Below are 19,870 nucleotides of genomic sequence, written 5' to 3' on the forward strand. Positions count from 1 at the left end.
TTTATGTAATCAGTGTAATCTGTACTGACGGTTGTAGTCTTTGATCAGTGTTTTAAGTCCTTTTCACTTTAGCAAGCCAGGTTGTGTCATCTGCATATTGCAGGTTGTTAATGAGCCTTCCTTCAATCCTGATGCCTAGTTCTTCTTCAGGTAGTCCAGTTTCTTGGTTTATTTGCTAAGTGTACAGGTTGAATAAGTATGGTGAAAGGATACAACCCTGATGGACACCTTTCCTGACTTTAAACTACATAGTACCTCCTTGTTCTGTTTGAATGACTGCCTCTTGGTCTATGTGCAGGTTCCCCGTAAGCACAATTAAGTGTTCTGGAATCCCCATTCTTGCAATGTTACCCATAATTTGTTAGGATCTATACAGTCAAATGACTTTGCATAGTCAGTAAAACATAGGTAAACATCTTTCTGGTAGCCTCTGCTTCCAGCCAATATTCATCTGACATCAGCAGTGATATCCCTGGTTCCAAGCCCTCTTCTGAATCCTGGCTGAATTTCTGGCAGTTCCCTGTTGACGTACTGCTGCAACCGTTTTTGAATTAACTTCAGCAAAATTTGACTTGTGTGTGATATTAATGGGAATTGTTTGATAATTTCCTTCTGTTGGATCACCTTTCTTTGGAATGGGTATAGATATGGATCTCTTCCAGTTGCTTGGCCAGGTAGCTGCCTTCCAAATTTCTTGGCATAGATAAGTGAGCGTTTCCAGCATTGCATCTGTTTGTCGGAACATCTTGATTGGTATCCCCTTAGTTCCTGGAGCCTTGTTTTTTGCCAATGCCTTCAGTACAGCTTGGACTTCTTTTAATACCATTGGTTCTTGACCATATGCTACCTCCTGAAATGGATGAATGTTGACCAATTCTTTTTGGTATAGTGATTCTGTGTATTCCTTCCATCTTTTTTTGATGCTTCCAGCGTTGTTTAATATTTTCCCTGTAGAATTCCTTCAGTATTGCAACTCAAAGCTTGAATTTTTTCTTTAGTTTTTTCAGCTTGAGAAATGCCAAGCGTGTTCTTCCGTTTTGGTTTTCTAACTCTCGCTCTTTGCATATGTCCTTATAAATACTTTGTCTTGTGGAGCCTCCCTTTGAAATCTTCTGTTCAGCTCTTTTACTTCATCATTTTTTCCATTCCTTTTAGCTACTTTAAAGAAAAAGAGTCTCTTCTGATATCCAGTGTAGTGCTTTCTTTTCTGTCTTTTTAATGACTTTTTGCTTTCTTCATGTATGATATCCTTCATGTCATTCCACAACTGGTCTGATCTTCAGTCATTAGTGTTCAGTACTTGTTGAATTCTTGAGATGGTCTTTAAATTTGTGGGATATACTCAAGGTCATACTTTGGCTCTTGTGAACTTGTTCTCATATCCTTCAGCTTCAACTTGAACTTGCATATGAGCAACTGATGGTCTGTTCTGTAACCGGTCCCTGGCCTTATTCTGACTGATGATATTGAGCTTCTGCATCATCTCTTTCCACAGATATAGTCTATTTGATGCCTGTGTATTCCATCTGGTGAGGTCCATGTGTATAGTCACTGTTTATTTGTTGAAAAAATGTATTTCTAACGAATAGTTCATTGGTCTTGCAGAATTCTGTCATGTGATCTCTGGCATTGTTTCTGTCATCAAGGTCAGATTTTCTAACTACTGATCCTTTTTCTTTGTTTCCAGCTTTGATATTCCAATCACCAGTAATAATCAATGCATCTTGATTGCATGTTTGATAAATTTCAGGCTGCAGAAGTTGGTAAAAATCTTTAATTTATCTTTGGCATTAGTGGTTAATGTGTGAATTTGAATAATAGTTGTATTAATGGGTGTTTCTTGCAGGCGTATGGATATTATCCTATCACTGACAGTGTTGTACACCAGGATAGGTCTTGATTCTTTTTGACAGTGTATGCAATGCTGTTCCTCAGTTTGTTCTTCCCGACATAGTAGACCATATGATTGCCCTATTCAGAAAGCTTTTCACAGGTCAATTTTTTTTTTTTGAAGTAGATTGCCATGTCCTTCTTTGTAGTCTGCCTTAGTCTGGAAGCTCCATTGAAACCTGTGGACCATGGGTGACCCTGCAGGTATCTGAAATACTGGTGGCATAGCTTCCAGCATCAGAGCAACACGCAAGCCACCACAGTAGGATAGACTGACGGAAGAATGGCAGAGCACATAGTAAGCAGTCAGTAAATGTTACCTATTTTAATTTTTTGGTATTTGTTGAAATTGGTTTTGTGTTCCCTGAAAAACCTAAAGTTGCATTTTGTCTAGCTCTGATTGATCACCCTCTTCTACCATGTTGACTATATATAGAATACAGGTTTTCTACTATTTTCTGCAAATTCAAGTCATTTGTTAATTAATTAAAAGATACTTTATCATTGGGAAAAAAAATATATGCTCATTCAGAGAATATGGAGGATGGTGAAAGTACAACAAAGAGAAGTTGTATGTAATCCCCACCCCAGAGACAACTTGCTGTCGCATCATTTGGGTATATTTCCATTCAGAGTGGGTGGAACTGTTTATTTCTGTGTATGTTTACATAATTGGAATCATGCCGCATAGAGCTTTGTTATCTCCTTTCAGTCAAAATTATATGCCGAGCATTTTCTCCACATCATGAAAGATTTTTCAGAATTTTAATTTCTAATATTTTCTCAGCCTGTATTTATTATGTATTTAACCATTGTATTATTGATGGATGTCTACTTAAGAGGGTATGAGCATTTTTTAGTGATTTTTGATACATTTAGCTAAATTACTTTCCCCAATTTATCTTCATTCAGTTTATGAACAAAGATTTCCATTTCACTTCACCCTTAGTAACATTGAGTTTCATAATTTTTACAGTTTTGATAATAGACAAAAATAACAATTCATATTATCTTTAATAAAGAGTGACATTAAAAATTGTTTATATTGTCTTTCAGTCTCCAGGTATTATTTAAGATTTAGGTATCCAAAAGCGGTTACTACTTACCTGCAGGCTTCTCCAGGGTCATCTTGAGAGAGTGTTGTCGGTTGGTGTTTCTTCCAAAAGGATGGCAGTGTGTGTGCCTAGGTCCACCTGCTGATCAGTTCTTTATTGGAATTGTTTGAAGCCCTTGCAATAGCTATCTCCATTTTTATTTCTATGGCTTGATGCTTTGGAATGTGACTGACGTGGAGACCTTTTCATTCCGTTTATATATGTATGTTAAGTATACCTCTTATCAAGCTGTAACACTGAACTGCCAGTTTTTGAGTGCCACTTCTGTTCCAGAATGGTGTCAGGCCCTTAACATACATTATCAAATTCTCTGTAATTAGAAATCTTGCCTTTTTTTGCTTCTCGTGTTTTTCTTTCTGTCTCACATAGCTTATTCTCTTGCTCCACCTCATATTTTTCTGCACACTTAGACACAGGCAGGTATATGGTGCCTGCCCAGTCTCAGTTAGAATGAGTCAGTGCCTGAGTCTTTTACGCCCATGGCTCTTTAGCATAAACCTGCTCTGGTTTTCTTTTTGCGTGTTCTGCGGTGACTAAGGAGCCTGTGCTTCTCAGCAGTGCCCACATGTCACCTGTTCAGTGTAGTGTAGTGTTTCTGTATTTCTTACCAGCCTGACAAATGGTTGGACGTTTACATGGAACAGTATCCTTGTTTATACTGACTGCCTTCACGCAGAAAATAAATGTCTAGGTAGCTTGCTGGAATGATCCCCTTGATAATTAGGTTTGTCTGTTTTTTTTTTTTTTAACTTCTTGCATACTAGATTCAGCTAGAGATAACACTAATTTCCTCTCTCCCGTTGCTTTATTAGATTCTACTCTATTCCTTAGTTTATTGCACTGATTCTTTCCTCTTTGATCAAAGTTGAGTCTGCCATCAAGTCCCTGACATTCTTTTAGCCTCCATAAAGTGTGTCCATCATATCTCACTTTTCTTCATACCTGCAGGGGTTTCCAGGTTTAAGGGCTTATTGGACTGTGAAACTGTTTCTGAGAAGGCCACTGCATAAAGTAGTGTATTGCATTGTGTACAGGACTTCTGTTTCCTGCTCTCGACAAGGGCTGGTGGCCTGGGAATCAATTTGGCTTCAGCGGACACAGTTGTCATCTTTGACTCTGATTGGAACCCCCAGAATGACTTGCAGGCACAAGCCCGAGCTCACAGAATTGGCCAGAAGAAACAGGTCAGTGGGGAGAAGCTTCTGGATGTGGCTCAACCTGGGGGAGAATTCAGTCCTTTCAGGGTGCTTGTAAAATGCTTTTTCCCCATTTTACCCTTATTTCCCTAAGGGTGGATTTCTCTTCGTTAAGTTTCTCTTCTTTGATGTTTTTAAATGAAAAGTACATCACTAGTAACTTTCTGTGAGTTTACCCCAAGATGGATACTTGATGAATAGACTAAACTTTTTTTTTTAACTTTAATATGGAGAAGTTGTTAAATATTCTAATATTGCTCAAGATGATCTATTTTTGACAGTGTTAGCTCTGAAGTATGTTAGAAAAGTCATGTTTGCTTTCTTCATATATGGTTCTTAAGTTTGCTCTAGCACTGGTTAGCTTGTAAGTTTCACACTTGACCAAAGGTTCAGTTTTGGTGAAATTCTCCATCAATGAAACTGATTATTCTTTAGCAAGTGTTTTTTATTAGAGTAAAGCTATAGGATAATAATTCGTTAGAGACAGTTTAAGAATATAACCTGCTGTAGATAGTAAAATAAATTGTGTCTACATAAGGTACTTGCCCGGGTAGATAGCTTACAGTCATTTACAGCTGTAGAGAGCAAGTCTTTTTTATTTTCTTCTGGGCAGAGGAAAAAAGAAAAAAAAAAAAATGAGGCATCAGCGTAACAGTTCTTCTTCTGCAGGTAAATATTTACCGCTTGGTTACGAAGGGGACTGTGGAGGAGGAGATCATAGAACGAGCCAAAAAGAAGATGGTATTGGACCATCTGGTGATTCAGCGCATGGACACCACTGGCCGGACGGTCCTGGAAAACAACTCAGGAAGGTCCAAGTAAGTGTCGGAAAGATGGAGGTGGGCAGAATCAAACCGATTTTGCGTCCGTATTTGGTGTAATTTATTCTTCCAGAAGGATTCTCTACCACAGACATTAGCCTCTTAATTACCTGGAAAAGGCCAGGTCATAACGACAAGGAAATGGCATTTTCACTTTAATTGGCTTTCTCTGTTTTCCCACTTAAGCATGCATGAATCTCTGGCTGTCTCTTTCTCCCCCTTTCTTCCTTTTTTGCACCTTTCCCTTGCTTTCTGCTTTTCACTCTACGTGTGGCCTGTGACACAGCGGCAGCGGTGGCAGCTGTGTGTTCCCCCTTAGACTTCCCTTGGGCACAGTGATGCTTTTGACTTTTCAGTAGTGACAATCACCAGATTGAGTTGGCAACTGTTTTCTTACTGTTTGTAAAAATGCTTGTATGGGTATTATTATTTACTTCTTATTGAAAACAGAAAAATGCATAAAAGGAAAGTAGTGAACTTTCAATTAAATTTCAGAAGGACAACTATTTTTCTCTTACTGAATTTAAATTTTGACCAGATTGTTGAGTATTTCTACTGTGGTAGCCCTGCAGCCTGTTTCCTCAGTAGAATTATTTTCAGGTCATTTTCCATTCAAGAAGAGCCTAGATTAGAAAAACTTGGCTCTTTTGCTTTGCATCAGAGGTGAGGAGATTGAAAATTCTAGTGAATCTTAACTTTCTGAATCAAAGGACGAAGAGAATGAAGATCAGAACTCTGTTCTTTCATGTTGGTTAATCTTTCTTGGTTAACTGGGTAATAGATGAGCCCACAGGGAAATAATTATTTTTACTTTGTGTTTTGCTAGGTTCAGTTTACCTCCACAGACTCATCCTCTGGATTAAAAAAAAAAAATTATTTGAGAGATGGTTTTTCTTGAGGCAGAATTTATATTTTCATCAGTAATTTGATGCCTTTATAAGGGGTAGATATTCTGCAGTAGAACCTCTCAGAGATGATTCGACAGTCCTCAGGTTACAGCTACATTTTCCTTCTACAGCTCAAATCCTTTTAATAAAGAAGAGCTGACAGCAATTTTGAAATTTGGAGCCGAAGATCTCTTCAAAGAACTTGAAGGGGAGGAGTCAGAGCCTCAGGTAATTAATAATGAGAAAAACAGTGTTTTTGAGAACGATTGTCTGTGAGAGTCTCAGTTTTTCCCGGATGTGAATTCTGAGTCTGTGTTAGAGGCATCTGTAAAGAAAGAGTAATTCTTCTTTTTTTTTTTTTCCTTATGGAACATAAAAAAAAAAAAAAATAAAGCTCTTATTAAATAACATAGGAAAGAACATGAAAAATATTTGAAGATTCTGTCTTGGGTTTTTTTTTTTTTTTTATTCCACTTCTCCTGTCATTTCTGAAGTTCTACATCGTGATTTCTATAAGTAATATAATGATCTGGAACTCCAGAAGTAAAAGAGACAGAGCTGAGACTAAAATTAAGTGGACTATGAGAAAGGAGGAAACCCTGATGGCACAGTGCTTAAGCGCTGCAGCTGGTAACCGAAGGGCAGCGGTTTGAACCCACCGGGCACTCCTTGGGACCCGTACGGGGCGGTTCTGCCCTGTCCTGTAGGCTCACTGTGAGTCGGGCACTCCTTGGGACCCGTACGGGGCGGTTCTGCCCTGTCCTGTAGGCTCACTGTGAGTCGGAATTGACCCGAACCCACCGGGCACTCCTTGGGACCCGTACGGGGCGGTTCTGCCCTGTCCTGTAGGCTCACTGTGAGTCGGGCACTCCTTGGGACCCGTACGGGGCGGTTCTGCCCTGTCCTGTAGGCTCACTGTGAGTCGGGCACTCCTTGGGACCCGTACGGGGCGGTTCTGCCCTGTCCTGTAGGCTCACTGTGAGTCGGAATTGACCCGATGGCAGCGGGTTTGGTTTTTTCGGTTTTATCAGAAAGGATGGTTGGTCTCTTTGTACCCAGCATTTGCAGTGAGTGCTGATCACTGTTGCCGTTTCACCGTATTTGTGTTGCTGTTGACGTTTTAGGAAATGGATATAGATGAAATTTTGCGCTTGGCAGAAACCAGAGAGAATGAAGTATCAACAAGTGCGACAGATGAGCTTCTGTCACAGTTTAAGGTATTTCAGTGTAATTCATAAACTCATAATTAATCTCTACGAGTACTTCCTGCTTTTCCCTTTATCTTAATGAATACAGAACCTTGTTATCACTATCTTTGAGTTGTAAGTTGTAAGACTCTATAGTCCTCCTCATGAAGGTAAACCGCTCAGTTGTCCATCCTGCCCAGAGTCAGTGTGTAGAGGAAGTCAGTGGAGTAAGTGGAGAACCACAGTAACGTGGAGCTCTGGGAAGTGTGGACGGGTATGTAGGAGACACTAATAGAATCAGATGCCAAAGAGAGGTCCAAGGTATGAGAACAGAAGGTGACAATTAGGCGACTCTTGGTGACTTGGTAGAAATGACTTTATTATTTTCTTTTTTAGGGAAATGGAGGAGTGGTTAACAGTGTCTGATGTGACAGAAAATTAAATGGGATCAGGGCAGAAATCAGGAGCTGGGAACCGGGTGACTTGAAGTGGCAACAATGAGTATAGACATGACTAAAAAGCTTAGTGAAGAGTACAGGGATGGTAATTTATGGGGATAGAAGGGTCAAACAAGACAAGGCTTTTGAAAGGTGTTACTGTGTTTCTAGGCTGAGGAAAGAACTTGAGAGTAGGGAGATATTTTGAAGGTTCTAAGGAAAGAATGGAAACCCTGGTAGCGGAGTGGTTAAGTGCTGCCGCTGCTAACCAAAGGGTTGGCAGTTCAAATCCACCAGGCAGTCCTTGGAAACCCTATGGGGCAGTTCTACTGTGTCCTATAGGGTCGCTATGAGTCAGAATTGACTTGACAGCAGTGGGTTTGGTTTTTGGTTTTTTAAAAGGAAAGGAGGAAAATTTGATGGCACATTGTCCCAGAGGATACTGGAAGCAATGCAGGCCAAAGCATAGATGAAGTTGGCCTTTGAAAGAAAAAGGAAAGTACACAAGAAGAGGAGAGAGAAGATGTGGGAGTCCCAATTACTTACCAGCAAAGTAATCGAGGTGTTTGCTGAGAAGTGGAAAAGGCTTGGGGCGACCATGGGTGGGAGTGGAAGTTGCGGGAAGGAACTTGTTAGGGAGTCAGCTGAATTTAGATAAACTGGCTTTGAAGTGGAACCAGTCAGCAGCATTATATGGCTTTCTTCAGCAGTATTTGATGTCAGAGAAATATGATCAGTTGGCAACCCCAAACTGGGAGATTAGTTTGAAGATACAGGAAGATCAGAGGCAAGGAATTTCAAGATTTCAGCGAGAACGTAGTTGAAAGGATTGGCCATGGCTTGGTTCCATGCAGGGCAAAGAAGCAGGACAGACCTGGAAAGTTACAATGGTGGTCAAGTGCAGTGAACCCATTAGGAATGAGGGAGAAGCGGGTGAAGTATTTGGAAGGAAGCAGAACTACGTGATGAGGGCCAAGGTTGGCCACATTTGTGTAAACGTAAGGACAACGAAGGAGTTGAGTGGGTCAGAAAGCTCCAGGCCCAGAGTTGATGTATCTGAGGATGCAGAGAATGGGGTGGAGAAGGACAAAAGTGCTTCACCTGGTTACCATTTCTGTGATTACTGCTCCCTTTTTAAACATAATGTTGTCTCGGTCAGGATATTATATGATTATTTAGGTAGAAAACTTTCAGATATCAGTTAATCAAAAGTGGTCAGCACATTACTGGTTACTCTTGCCTTTCTAAAGCCCTTTTGGCCATTATGTTTTAACACCTGGTCAAGTGATTTAATTAAGAGTAGGAGTCCTAGAGGCTAGGTGTGGAGTGCTTGAGGTAAATCATCTTTATCTTTCCTGATAATTTTTTTTTTTTTTAATCCTAACTTAACGTATTGGGAAGACAACCTTTTTTTTTCCCTTTACTTAGTCTGATTTTATTTATTTATTTATTTTTAAATTATACTTTAGGTGAAGGTTGACAGAACAAACTAGCTTCTTATTAAATAATTAGTACTCATTTTGTGACGTGGGTTACCAACCCCACAGCGTGTCAACGCTCTCCGTTTCCGACCTTGGGTTCCTTATTACTAGCTTTCCTGTGCCCTCCTGCCTTCTAGTCCTTGCACCTGGGCTTGTGTGTCCCTTTAGTCTTGTTTTATTTTATGGGCCTGTTTAATCTTTTGCTGAATGGTGAACCTCAGGAGTGATTTCATTACTGAGCTAAAACGGTGTCTGGAGGCCATACTCTTGGGGTTTCTCCAGTCTCTTTCAGGCCAGTAAGTCTGTTATTTTTGTGAGTTAGAATTTTGTTCTACATTTTTATCCAGCACTGTCTGGGAACCTCTATTGTGATCCCTGTCAGAGCAGTCAGTGGTGGTAGCCGGGCACCATCTAGTTGTGCTGGACTCAGTTTGGTGGAGGCTGTGATAGTTGTGGTCCATTAGCCCCTTTGGACTAATCTTTCCCTTGTGTCTTAGGTTATCTTCCCTCTCCCTTGCTCCCCAAGGAGTGAGACCAGTGGAATATTTTAGATGACTGCTCACAAGCTTTTAAGATCCCAGACACTACTCACCAAAGAAGAATGTAGAACATTGTCTTTATAAACTGTATTATGCCAGTTGAGCTAGATGTTCTCCAAGACCATGGTCCCCAGCCCTCAGCCCAGTAATTCTATCCCTCAGGGAGTTGGGATGTGTCCATGGAGCTTCCATGGCTTTGCCTTGCACAAGTTGTGCTGGTTTCCCCAGTACTGTATACTGTCTTACCCTTCACCAAAGTTACCATTAATATATTGCCCATTTAGTGTTTTTCCATCCCCACCCCTCCCCTCCCTCATAACCATCAAAGATTGTTTCTTTTTGTGTGTAAACCTTTTTATAAGTTTTTATAGTAGTACGCTCATACAGTATTTGTCCTTTCGTGATTGACTTACTTCACTCAGTATAATGCTGTCCAGATTCACCTATGTTGTAAGATGCTTTCCAGATTCATCATTACAACAAACATGTTGAGATAATTTAAGACTAAGATTTTTCTTAACTAATAATAATAACCAACACTTAACTGTTCCAAGCACTGTTTTCAGTGCTTTACATATATTAACTCCTTTATTTCCATACAACAGTCCTATGATGTAGTAGATATTAGAATTTTCATCTGTAGATGAAGAAACTGAGGCACAGAGAGGTTAAGTAAATTTCCTAAGATCACACATAAGTGGAGGAGGTGTGACTATGTCCTAGGCAGATGATCTGGTCTCTGGAGTCTAGCCTTTAACCGGTACACTGCCTTTGGAAAAGTTACACGTCCAGGTGTATGTACCACTAGCGTATTTGCACATTGGTATCAGTTCTCATCTGGTTGTTTTAAAAGTCAAATCTTAAGGTAATTATAAGTAGTGCGTAATTTGAGAGATTGGTCAGATGATTCATTTTAATAACAAAAAATGATAAATTTTTAAGCTTAGAAATTGTAACTCTGTTTCCTCTTGAAACTTTAAAAATTGAATTGTGAAGATGTCTGTAACTTCATTGGAAGTTACCAACTTGTGACTTGACTTCACTGTCAGCTCCAAATGACTAGAGGAATGGGACCCCTAAAAGCTCTTTTGCTGCTTCTCATAGTGTTAAAGGCTAGGAGGAAAGGAAGAGAAAAGAACGTGGAGCCCAGGCCTCAGCCTGCCCACCACTTCTCAGAGGTTGTTCAGGGCTGGTTTATGTTTCTGTACAGCCAGGGTTAAGAACTTTGAAGTATGTACACTTTGAGGGTTTTCTTTTGGGAGACATTTTTTTTAGTACAAATACGTATCAAGGTATTAAGTAATATTTGATATGACAGAATATTCTTCCAACTTTTTTTAGTTTTCTTCATTTTCTGTTCTCATTTTTATTATTTTTATTCCTAACACTAGAGTATACTGTCGAGCATATGGAATCATTACATAACTTTCGTATTTTGGTAAAAATGAGTAAGGCAGCTAGGTAGACGACAGCAAGTACTTTGAGTTACGCGTTGTTTGAAATGAGCTCTATTCAACAGCAGTTTCTGGTGCATAGAAATGTTCATTATGGATTGGCATTAGGTATTCAGTATTTTAGTAACCTAAACCTAAGTTTTCCTGATAGTATCATTTTATCAAAAAATAGATATGATTTATTGTACAGTAGGACTTTTGAGACAAATTATATCTTTGTGTCTGTTTCCCTATTTTTCATAAAATTTCTGATAAACTTGAGGATTTGACAAGTTGATTTGGGGGGCTATGGGAGAGATTTATAGAAAATTAATTTATCTGCTTATGTTCTGTCACAGGGGTCCTGTTATTATTCAAAACATCTTAATATTTGCACTTGGATAAGTAACATTAGATGGGTTGGTGTTTTTGTTGGTGGTGTTTTAGGAAATGGGGCGATGTCAGTGAGGAAATGGGTTGTCCATTCATTTTAAGGTTGCCAACTTTGCAACAATGGAAGATGAGGAAGAACTGGAGGAGCGTCCTCACAAGGACTGGGATGAGATAATTCCAGAAGAACAAAGGAAGAAAGTGGAGGAGGAAGAGCGGCAGAAGGAGCTGGAAGAAATTTATATGCTGCCTCGAATTCGAAGTTCTACTAAAAAGGTGATCAAGTGAGATTAAAGATATGAAAATACTTCTTATGCTGTCAGGGCTACAGACGTGTGTGCATTATTTAAGGGAGAGGGCTGCAGGGCAGAGTTACTCTGTGGGATACCTCGCAGAGGAGAAGAGAAAATTGCACAGGGCTCATGAGCACACCCGTGAGACATTTGGTTTTTGCAAACTGGCTCTTTGTGAAATGGCTGGATTGGTTCTGAGCTTGACACAAGTTTGTATTTTGCCTTTGAGATGAGAACCAGTAATCTTAGCAATTTGTATCTAATTGGCATTGCCATCTACTTTTAGAGAGTCAACTGTTTTTTTTCCTGAAGTGTTCATAGCACTGAAATAAATGCTTACTAAAAGATTACATAACAGCTATAAATAAACAACACTACATAACAGCTATAAATAAAGAACAAACACAGGCTTCACAGCTTAGAGAACATTACATGCGCTAATTTGATTTTTGCAACAACTTTGAAATAATGGAACAAGTTTTTGTTTTTTTTTTAAACCCAGTTTTCTGGAGATAACAGACTCAGATTTGTCCAAGATCATAGTAAATCAGTATTAGCTGATGCTCGCTACTGTGTACTCAGTACTTACTGTGCTCCAGGCATAATTCTACATTTATTGATTCATTTAATCCTTGTGAAAAACCCGTGTTGTAGGTAACGGTTATTCTCATTTTTCAATGAGAAAGCAAAAGCCCAAGACGTAAAGTAACTTGCCCAAAGAAACAGACAGGAATCTAGAATCCAAATATTTTTATTCCAGCTTACTTATCCCTATATTATGTCTTTGAAAATATCCCAAGCAGGTTTTCCTTCATTACATGACATCTGCCCTTTTGTTTGTTAAAGGAAAATGAGTGTGTCTGTTAGGATAGGAAGCTCTGTATACGAAAGATGGGCCGATCTTAGTCCCTAGGCCTCTTGGGCCTGGCATTTGCTACAGTGTGATCTTTCCTGACTCTTCTTCAGGCTCAGACAAATGACAGTGACTCTGATACTGAGTCTAAGAGGCAGGCCCAGAGATCCTCTGCCTCTGAAAGTGAGACAGACGACTCCGATGATGACAAGAAACCAAAGCGCAGAGGGCGCCCACGAAGCGTGCGGAAGGACCTCGTAGAAGGATTTACTGATGCAGAGATCCGAAGGTGGGTGGAGGCTCTGTTCTTGCTTGAGCTTATTCGGAAGGGCGTCCTGTAAGGCTTAGGCTGATTGGATCACTGACATTTGTGGCAGGGTAGGCAGAGGCGAACATCCACTAAAAATGCAAGTGAAGTTGAGTCTGCCCCCAAATCTCTGGGATTCTTCTTCCTTCTCCAAGGTTTTCCTCAGTTCAGATCTCTTGCTTTTTACTCATCTTTTTGTGTTCCCCTTATTATTTGGTTATTCAGAACAGTTTCACAAAGGAAGTCTAACCAGGGGAAAAGAAGCAATTCCGACTTAAACATTTTCGAGTTACAATGAAATGCATTTATGACCATCAGTATTTTTTTTCATATCATATCATTAGTAATATGTATTACATATAGTTGATGTTATCATTCTCAGATGTTCACTTGCAGATGTTCAATTTTATGATTCAGTGATTGTCTTAGGCTGGGTTCTATAGAGAAGCAAAACTAGTGAAATGTGTGGAGAGAGAGAGAGAGAGAAAGATTTATCCCAGTGAAATGGTTCACACAGTTGTGGAGGCTTCCCTTGACTCACATGTTGACTGGAGGCTTCCCTTGACTCACATGGTTGCAGGGGCTGACAAACCCAGAATTGTCACGTCAGTTGGCAGGGTTTCACAAAGCTGTGGAAGCCAGCAAAGGCTGAAGTTGGCAAATCAGACAACAGGCAGTGCTGGCTCACAGGGCCGCAGAGCTGGCAAATCCCAAAGTCAGCAGGTGAGATGACAAGCTGCTGGCTCAAGCTCCAAGAACCACAGGTCAGATAATGACGAGCCAGAAGGAGGATCCAGAGCAAGCAAGAGAGCTTTGCCAGAACATCCTTATATATATTTGATGTAGGCCTCACACCTGAGGAAACTCTCCTTACAACTGATTTAGCTGATTGCATCAGATCGCATGAAAGTGATTACTGATGGGAGATCACAACGTGGATGGCAATTACATCAGATTGCAAAATGGAGGATAATTACATAATACTGAGAATCATGGCCTAGTCAAGTTAACACATAACATTAACTATCACACTTACCAAAACACTCCTGTATAGCAGGCTATGGCCTGGTCCAGAGTGAAGTCAGTGTTGGGAGTCATAATGCATAGAAAGTTGGGCAGTGTTCAACTCTAAGGATATATGACAGTTGAACTGCTCACACATCAACAGCTCCAGCTTCATTATTAGGACGCTGACTCTGACTTCATTGTATACTAGACCTATTTTAAAAAAAACCCATAGCCGTTGAGTAGATTCCGACTCATAGCAACCCTATAGGACAGAGTAGAAAATGCCCCATAGAATTTCCAAGGAGCGGCTGGTGGATTTGAACTGCCAACCTTTGGTTAGCAGCCAAGCTATTAACCAGTGCACCACCAGGGCTCCATACCAGGCCTATAACGTGATCTTATTCAGCGTTTCCTACTATAAAAGCATCAGTTGTTAATTTGAAGCAGAGTTATTCAGGTTTTCTCTAACACTTGTGCTGCTTATAACCCCAGCAATATATGTGACGAGTCGTGCCACCAAAAGTTGTAATCCAAGAAAGAAGGTGAAGAAGTGTCTAGACATGGGTGTAGAGATGAAGATCATGAAGGCCTATGATACTGGAACGGAAGTTGGTGAAATAGCTACTTGAGAAAAGACTTGTATTTGACCATTTCGATGGTCATTATGGATAAGAATAGGAATTTGGAGGCAGTTAAAGGAGTGATTGGTGTAAAATCGACAATTGACAAAAAATAGCAAGGGCCAGTCTACAAGATGAAGAAGCTGTTGACGATTTGGGTAGAAGACCAAACCCAGAAGAGGATTTCTGTGAGTTTACTGATGATGCAAAGGAAAGCATGCAGCCTTTTTGAAAACCTGAAGGAACAGTAATGTGAGTACTTTAATGCCAGCAAGGGCTGGTTTCGCCACTTAAAATGCAGATGCGGCTTACGTAATATGCATGTAACTGGAGAAGCAGGAAGTGCCGATGTTGAAGCTGCTGAAAAATTAAAGGATGAGCTGGACAAGGCAGTGAGATGTTACCATGAAATATATTAAGAAAGAAGGAAAAGGACCATACAGACAACTGTCACTGGTTTTCTGACTAGAAATACCATCACCATTCCCAGGGATAAGCCAGATGACCCAGAACTTTCCACAAGTAGAATTATTACCGCAACTGACAAAATGCCAGCATTGTCTAATTCTTCATCGTCAGAGTAAATTTTTATAATATGTGTATTCTTTTATATATGTTTATATTAAAATACTATCTGTAAGTTTATATGTAATGTTTCCAGCCTCCAAAGGCAAATAAAGGTCAGACTTGTAAAAATACTGATAATAAAAGGCAGTAATAATGAAAACTAAAAAGAAAAAAAAAAAAAGTGTGTGGACTTGTGTCAGAACCAGCATATAATGGAGTTGTTGGAACGGCATCCATTGTAAGTCGGGGACTCCCTCTACTTGGGCTTAAACTTTTTTTGTTTTTATTTAAGACTTTGACAACATACACACACACACGCACACGTGCATACTTACATATAAATGTATGTATATATCTATATACAACAGAGTTAATTGTGATACATAAAGTTACTCTCACCACTCCCACAACTCGTTGTGGATGGAGTGTTCTTTAGATGTTTGTTAGGTCTAGTTGTTTTAATATTGTTCAAGCTCCATATCTCCTTATTAGTGTTCTGTCTAATTGTCCTATCCATTACTGAAAGTGGGGTGTTGAAATTTCCAACTATGATTGTCGAATTGTCTGTTTCTCCCTTCAATTCTGTCAGTTTTAGCTGTATGTATTTTAAGGCTGTATTGTTAGGTACGTACATTTTCTAATTGTTATGTCTTCCAGATTGACTGGACCTTTTATCATTATAAAATGTCCTTTTTCTCTAGTAACATTTTTTGTCTTAAAATTTATTCGGTCTGATATTAGTATAGCCACGCCAACTCTCTTTTAGGTACTGTATGCATGGTATTTTTTTGCATTCTTTCTCTCAACTTATTTGTACCTTTGAATCTAACTTATATTCCTTGTAGGCAGCATATATCGTATCTCTGTACAAATGACATGCACCCTCTGCATTTGTTTGCTGACTGCGCCCCCCCCCCGCCACGAGGCGCCCTCAGAAATGCTGCCATGACAATCCTCCTCCACGTGTTGCTGTAAAAAAAAAAAAAATTAGCATAATGCACTTAGGAAAATACCTCATGGGAGGAGGGTGCGATCTGCAGACAAACGCAGAAGGTGTGCATTATTTATATAAAAATACAGTAGTTGGACCATGGTTTCTTTAATTGGATGGTTACATTAACATTTAATGTAAAAAATCCGTAAGGTAAGATTAACATCTGCATTCTGCTATTTTTTCTATGTCTTATGTCTTTTTTATTTCTCTAGTACTGTATTTTGTGTTAAGTAAATATTTTCTAGTATACCATTTTAATTCCCGTGTTGTTTCCTTTACTATATTTTTAGTTTTCTTAGTGGATGGCCCTGAGACTAAAATTAACATTTTAACCTAAAACACTTAAGTTTGGATTAATACCAAGATAATTTCAATAGTATACAAAATCTTTGATCTAGTGTAGCTCTGTTCCCTAACCCTTCTTTGTGCTATTATTGATAGACAAATTGCATCTTTAGCCATGGTAAGCCCATCAACACGGATTTATAATTATTGCTTTACACAGTTATCTTTTAAATCAAATCATAGAAGAAAAGAGTTACAAACAAAAATACGTTTATATTGTCTCTATATTTACTTCATATGCTAAGCAAATAATCCGAAAAGCTGGACTATGTGAAGAACGGGGTGTCAGGATTGGAGGAGGGCTCATCAAAAATGTGCGTTATGCGGGTGACACAACCTTGCTTGCTGAAAGTGAAGACTTGAAGTGCTTACTGATGAAGATCAAAGACCACAGCATTCAGTGTGGATTACATCTCAACATAAAACAAAAATCCTCACAACTGTGCCAATAAGCAACATCATGATAAATGGAGAAAAGATGGAGATTGTCATGGATTTCATTTTACTTGGAGCCACAATCAACACCCATGGAAGCAGCAGTCAAGAAATCAAAAGACACATTGCATTGGGCATATCGGCTGCAAAAGACCTTTTTAAAGCGTTGAAAAGCAAAGATGTCATTTTCGAGGACTAAGATGCGCCTGACCCAGGCCATTGTGTTTTCAGTCACCTCATATGCGTGTGATAGCTGGACAACAAATAAGGAAGACCGAGGAAGGATTGATGCCTTTGAATTGTGTTGTTGGTGAAGAATATTGAATATACTATGGACTACCAGAAGAATGAACAATCTGTCTTGGAAGAAGTACAGCCAGAATGCTCCATAGAAGCAAGAATGGCGAGACTTTTTCTCACATACTTTGGACACGTTATCAGGAGGGATCAGTCCCTGGAGAAGGACATCATGCTTGGTAAAGTAGAGGGTCACAGAAAAAGAGGAAAACCCTCAATGAGATGGATTGACACAGTGGCTGCAACAGTGGGCTCAAGCATAGCAACAATTGTGAGGATGGTGCAGGACTGGGCAGTGTTTTGTTCTGTTGCGCATGGGATCGCTATGACTCAGAACCAACTCGACTGCTCCTAACAACAATTAACAACATATTATGCAGTTACCTTTACTGATGCTCTTTGTTTCTTCAGGTGAATTTGAGTTATCATCACCTCTTTTCATTTCTGCTTGAAGGACTCAGTATTTCTTTTAGGGCAGGTTGCTATGAATTGGCATCAACTTGTTGATGACTACTGCATTTTTACATAAATCACTTGAATATTCTACGTCTGTCTGCCAGCTGCGCCCTCTCCACCGTGAGGTATTTTTGCAAGTGTGCTAAGCCAATTTTTTTTTCCGTGTTGCTGTAAAAAAATAGCATAGCATGCTTATGAAAATAGCTCACAAAGGTAGGGGCGCGGTTGACAAACTTAGAATGTACGCATTATTTGTGTAAAAATACAATAACTACAACAACAATATGCTAGCAGTGAATTATCTCTGGTTTTCTTATCTGGGAATCTCTTAATGTCTCCTTAGTTTTTGAAGGATAGTTTTGCTGGATATAGAATTTTTGATTTGATGATATTTTTCTTTCAGTATCTTGAATATGTCATCTCACTGCCTTCAGGCCTCTCAGGTTTCTGATGAGAAATCAGCTGTTAATCACTGAGAATGTCATTGACATGAAGAGTTGCTTCTTCTCTTGCTGCTCTTTGTCTTTGGATTTTGACATTTTGCCTGCGATGTCAATAGGTGCAGCCCTCTTTCAGTTTATCCTATTTGGAGTTCTTCAGTGAACTTCTTCCATGTGCAGATTAATGTTTTTTCATCAGATTTGGGAAGATTTTGACCATTATTTTTCAATATTCTTTCTCTCTTCTTTTTCTGAGACTCCCATTGTGTGTATGTTTGTATCCCATAGGTCTCTGAGCCTCTCTTTATTTTTACTCATTCTTTTCTTTTTCCATTTCATAGACTGGGTAATCTCAATTAACCTGTCTTCAAGTGTGCTGATTCTTTTTTCTGCCAGTTCAAATTAAGCCGCTCTAGTGAATTTTTCATTTTAGTTTGTGTAATTTTCAACTCCACAATTTCTGTTTGGTTCTTCTCTGATTTATTGATATTCTCTGTTTGGTGAGATATTAATCTCATACTCTTTTGATTCTTTAGATATGGATTTCTATAGTTCTTTGAATATATATGTGTATATATTAATCTCATACTTTGTTGATTCTTTAGATATGGATTTCTGTAGTTCTTTGAAAATATGTGTATATATGTATGTGTGTGTGTGTATATATATATAAAATAGCTGATCTGTCTGATTAGTCAAACTCCTGGGCTTTCTCAGGGACAGTTTCTGTTGACTGGTTTTTTCCCTTGTGTGGACTATACGTGAGCCCTGGTGGCACGGTAGTGAAAACACTCGTCTGCCAACCAAAAGGTCGAGGATTTGAACCCACCAGCCACTCTGTGGGAGAAAGATGTGGCACAGGCTGGTTCTATTATGATCTGTAGGGTTGTTGTGAGTCGGAATTGACTCAGGGACAGTGGGCTTGGTTTTGGTTTTTTGGTATGGGCCATACTTACTTGTTTCTTTGTGTGTCTTGGAATTTTTTTGTTGAACACTAGACATTTTAAAGAATATATGTGACAGTTGTAGAAATCAGACGCCCCCCCGCCCCCCTTGCCCACTGCCCAGCCTGAGTTTGTTTTGTTCGCTGGCCATTGTTACTGTTGCAATGTGTTTGTTTAGTGGCTTTCCTGGAGTAATTTTGTAAAAAAATAAAGTCTGTAATTTTTGTCATGTCATTTGAAGTCTTTTCTCAGTTAGCTTAGTGGTTAGCTAATGATTGGATAGAGATTCCCTTAAATGCTTCGAACCAGTAAGTCTGCCAGCCTTTGCTGAGGGGCTGTGTGTGAATGTCGGGGTGTGTTTTCAAATGCTTTGGCAGGCAGTTTACCACTCTGCCTTAACCGTCAGTTCCTGCTTCTGCAGAGCCTCAAGATCAGCCAGAGGTGAGAGATTAGGAGCTTCTCAGGTCTTCTCTGAACGTGCACACAAGCCTGCATATGTTTGGCCTTCTAGATTCCTTGGAATATGCCAGAGCTTTTCAGAGTTTTACATAGATGCCTTATTCCCCAGTTTTCCCTTTTCATTTATGGGCCAGCCTCTTCCTAGTTCCGACTAGAAACATTGCCTCAGGCAGCTGCGGTTTTAAACATTTGCTGCTGATTATTTTTGACCTTTGAACTGTAGATAGGGAATGTGGGTAGAGCTGTTGACACAGCAAGTGCTGAGTCAGGTCAAGTAGATGACAAGCCCTGAGAACGGAGCTTTTCAGTGAGCTCCTGGATGAGTCAGAGTCATAGTCCTCTGGAGACGGGACTTTTAGGGAGTTCCAAACTCGTTTTGCCCCCTCCAGTGGCTGCTACACTAGTAGTTTTCACAGTTCTGTAGTTAAGAATATGTTGGTTTTCAAGGCTGTCACTGAGTTGGGGAAAGGGGATGG

The 19,870-nt window shown here is 39.6% G+C and overlaps 1 protein-coding gene across 2 annotated transcripts in view; it reads left to right on the forward strand.

Annotated features, from left to right (window-relative positions):
- The window catches only part of CHD2 (chromodomain helicase DNA binding protein 2), a 137,593-nt gene that overhangs the window by 71,631 nt on the left and 46,092 nt on the right, over window positions 1-19,870 (forward strand). For both annotated transcript variants that reach the window (XM_049852652.1, XM_049852651.1), the window contains 6 exons: window positions 4,040-4,189; window positions 4,871-5,019; window positions 6,041-6,137; window positions 7,034-7,126; window positions 11,482-11,652; window positions 12,636-12,811. In XM_049852652.1, coding sequence (XP_049708609.1) covers window positions 4,040-4,189; window positions 4,871-5,019; window positions 6,041-6,137; window positions 7,034-7,126; window positions 11,482-11,652; window positions 12,636-12,811 — 836 coding nt within the window. The remainder of the gene's footprint in view (window positions 1-4,039; window positions 4,190-4,870; window positions 5,020-6,040; window positions 6,138-7,033; window positions 7,127-11,481; window positions 11,653-12,635; window positions 12,812-19,870) is intronic.

This window comes from Elephas maximus, chromosome 13, assembly GCF_024166365.1.
Source record: "Elephas maximus indicus isolate mEleMax1 chromosome 13, mEleMax1 primary haplotype, whole genome shotgun sequence".
In the NCBI taxonomy this organism is placed as follows: domain Eukaryota; kingdom Metazoa; phylum Chordata; class Mammalia; order Proboscidea; family Elephantidae; genus Elephas; species Elephas maximus.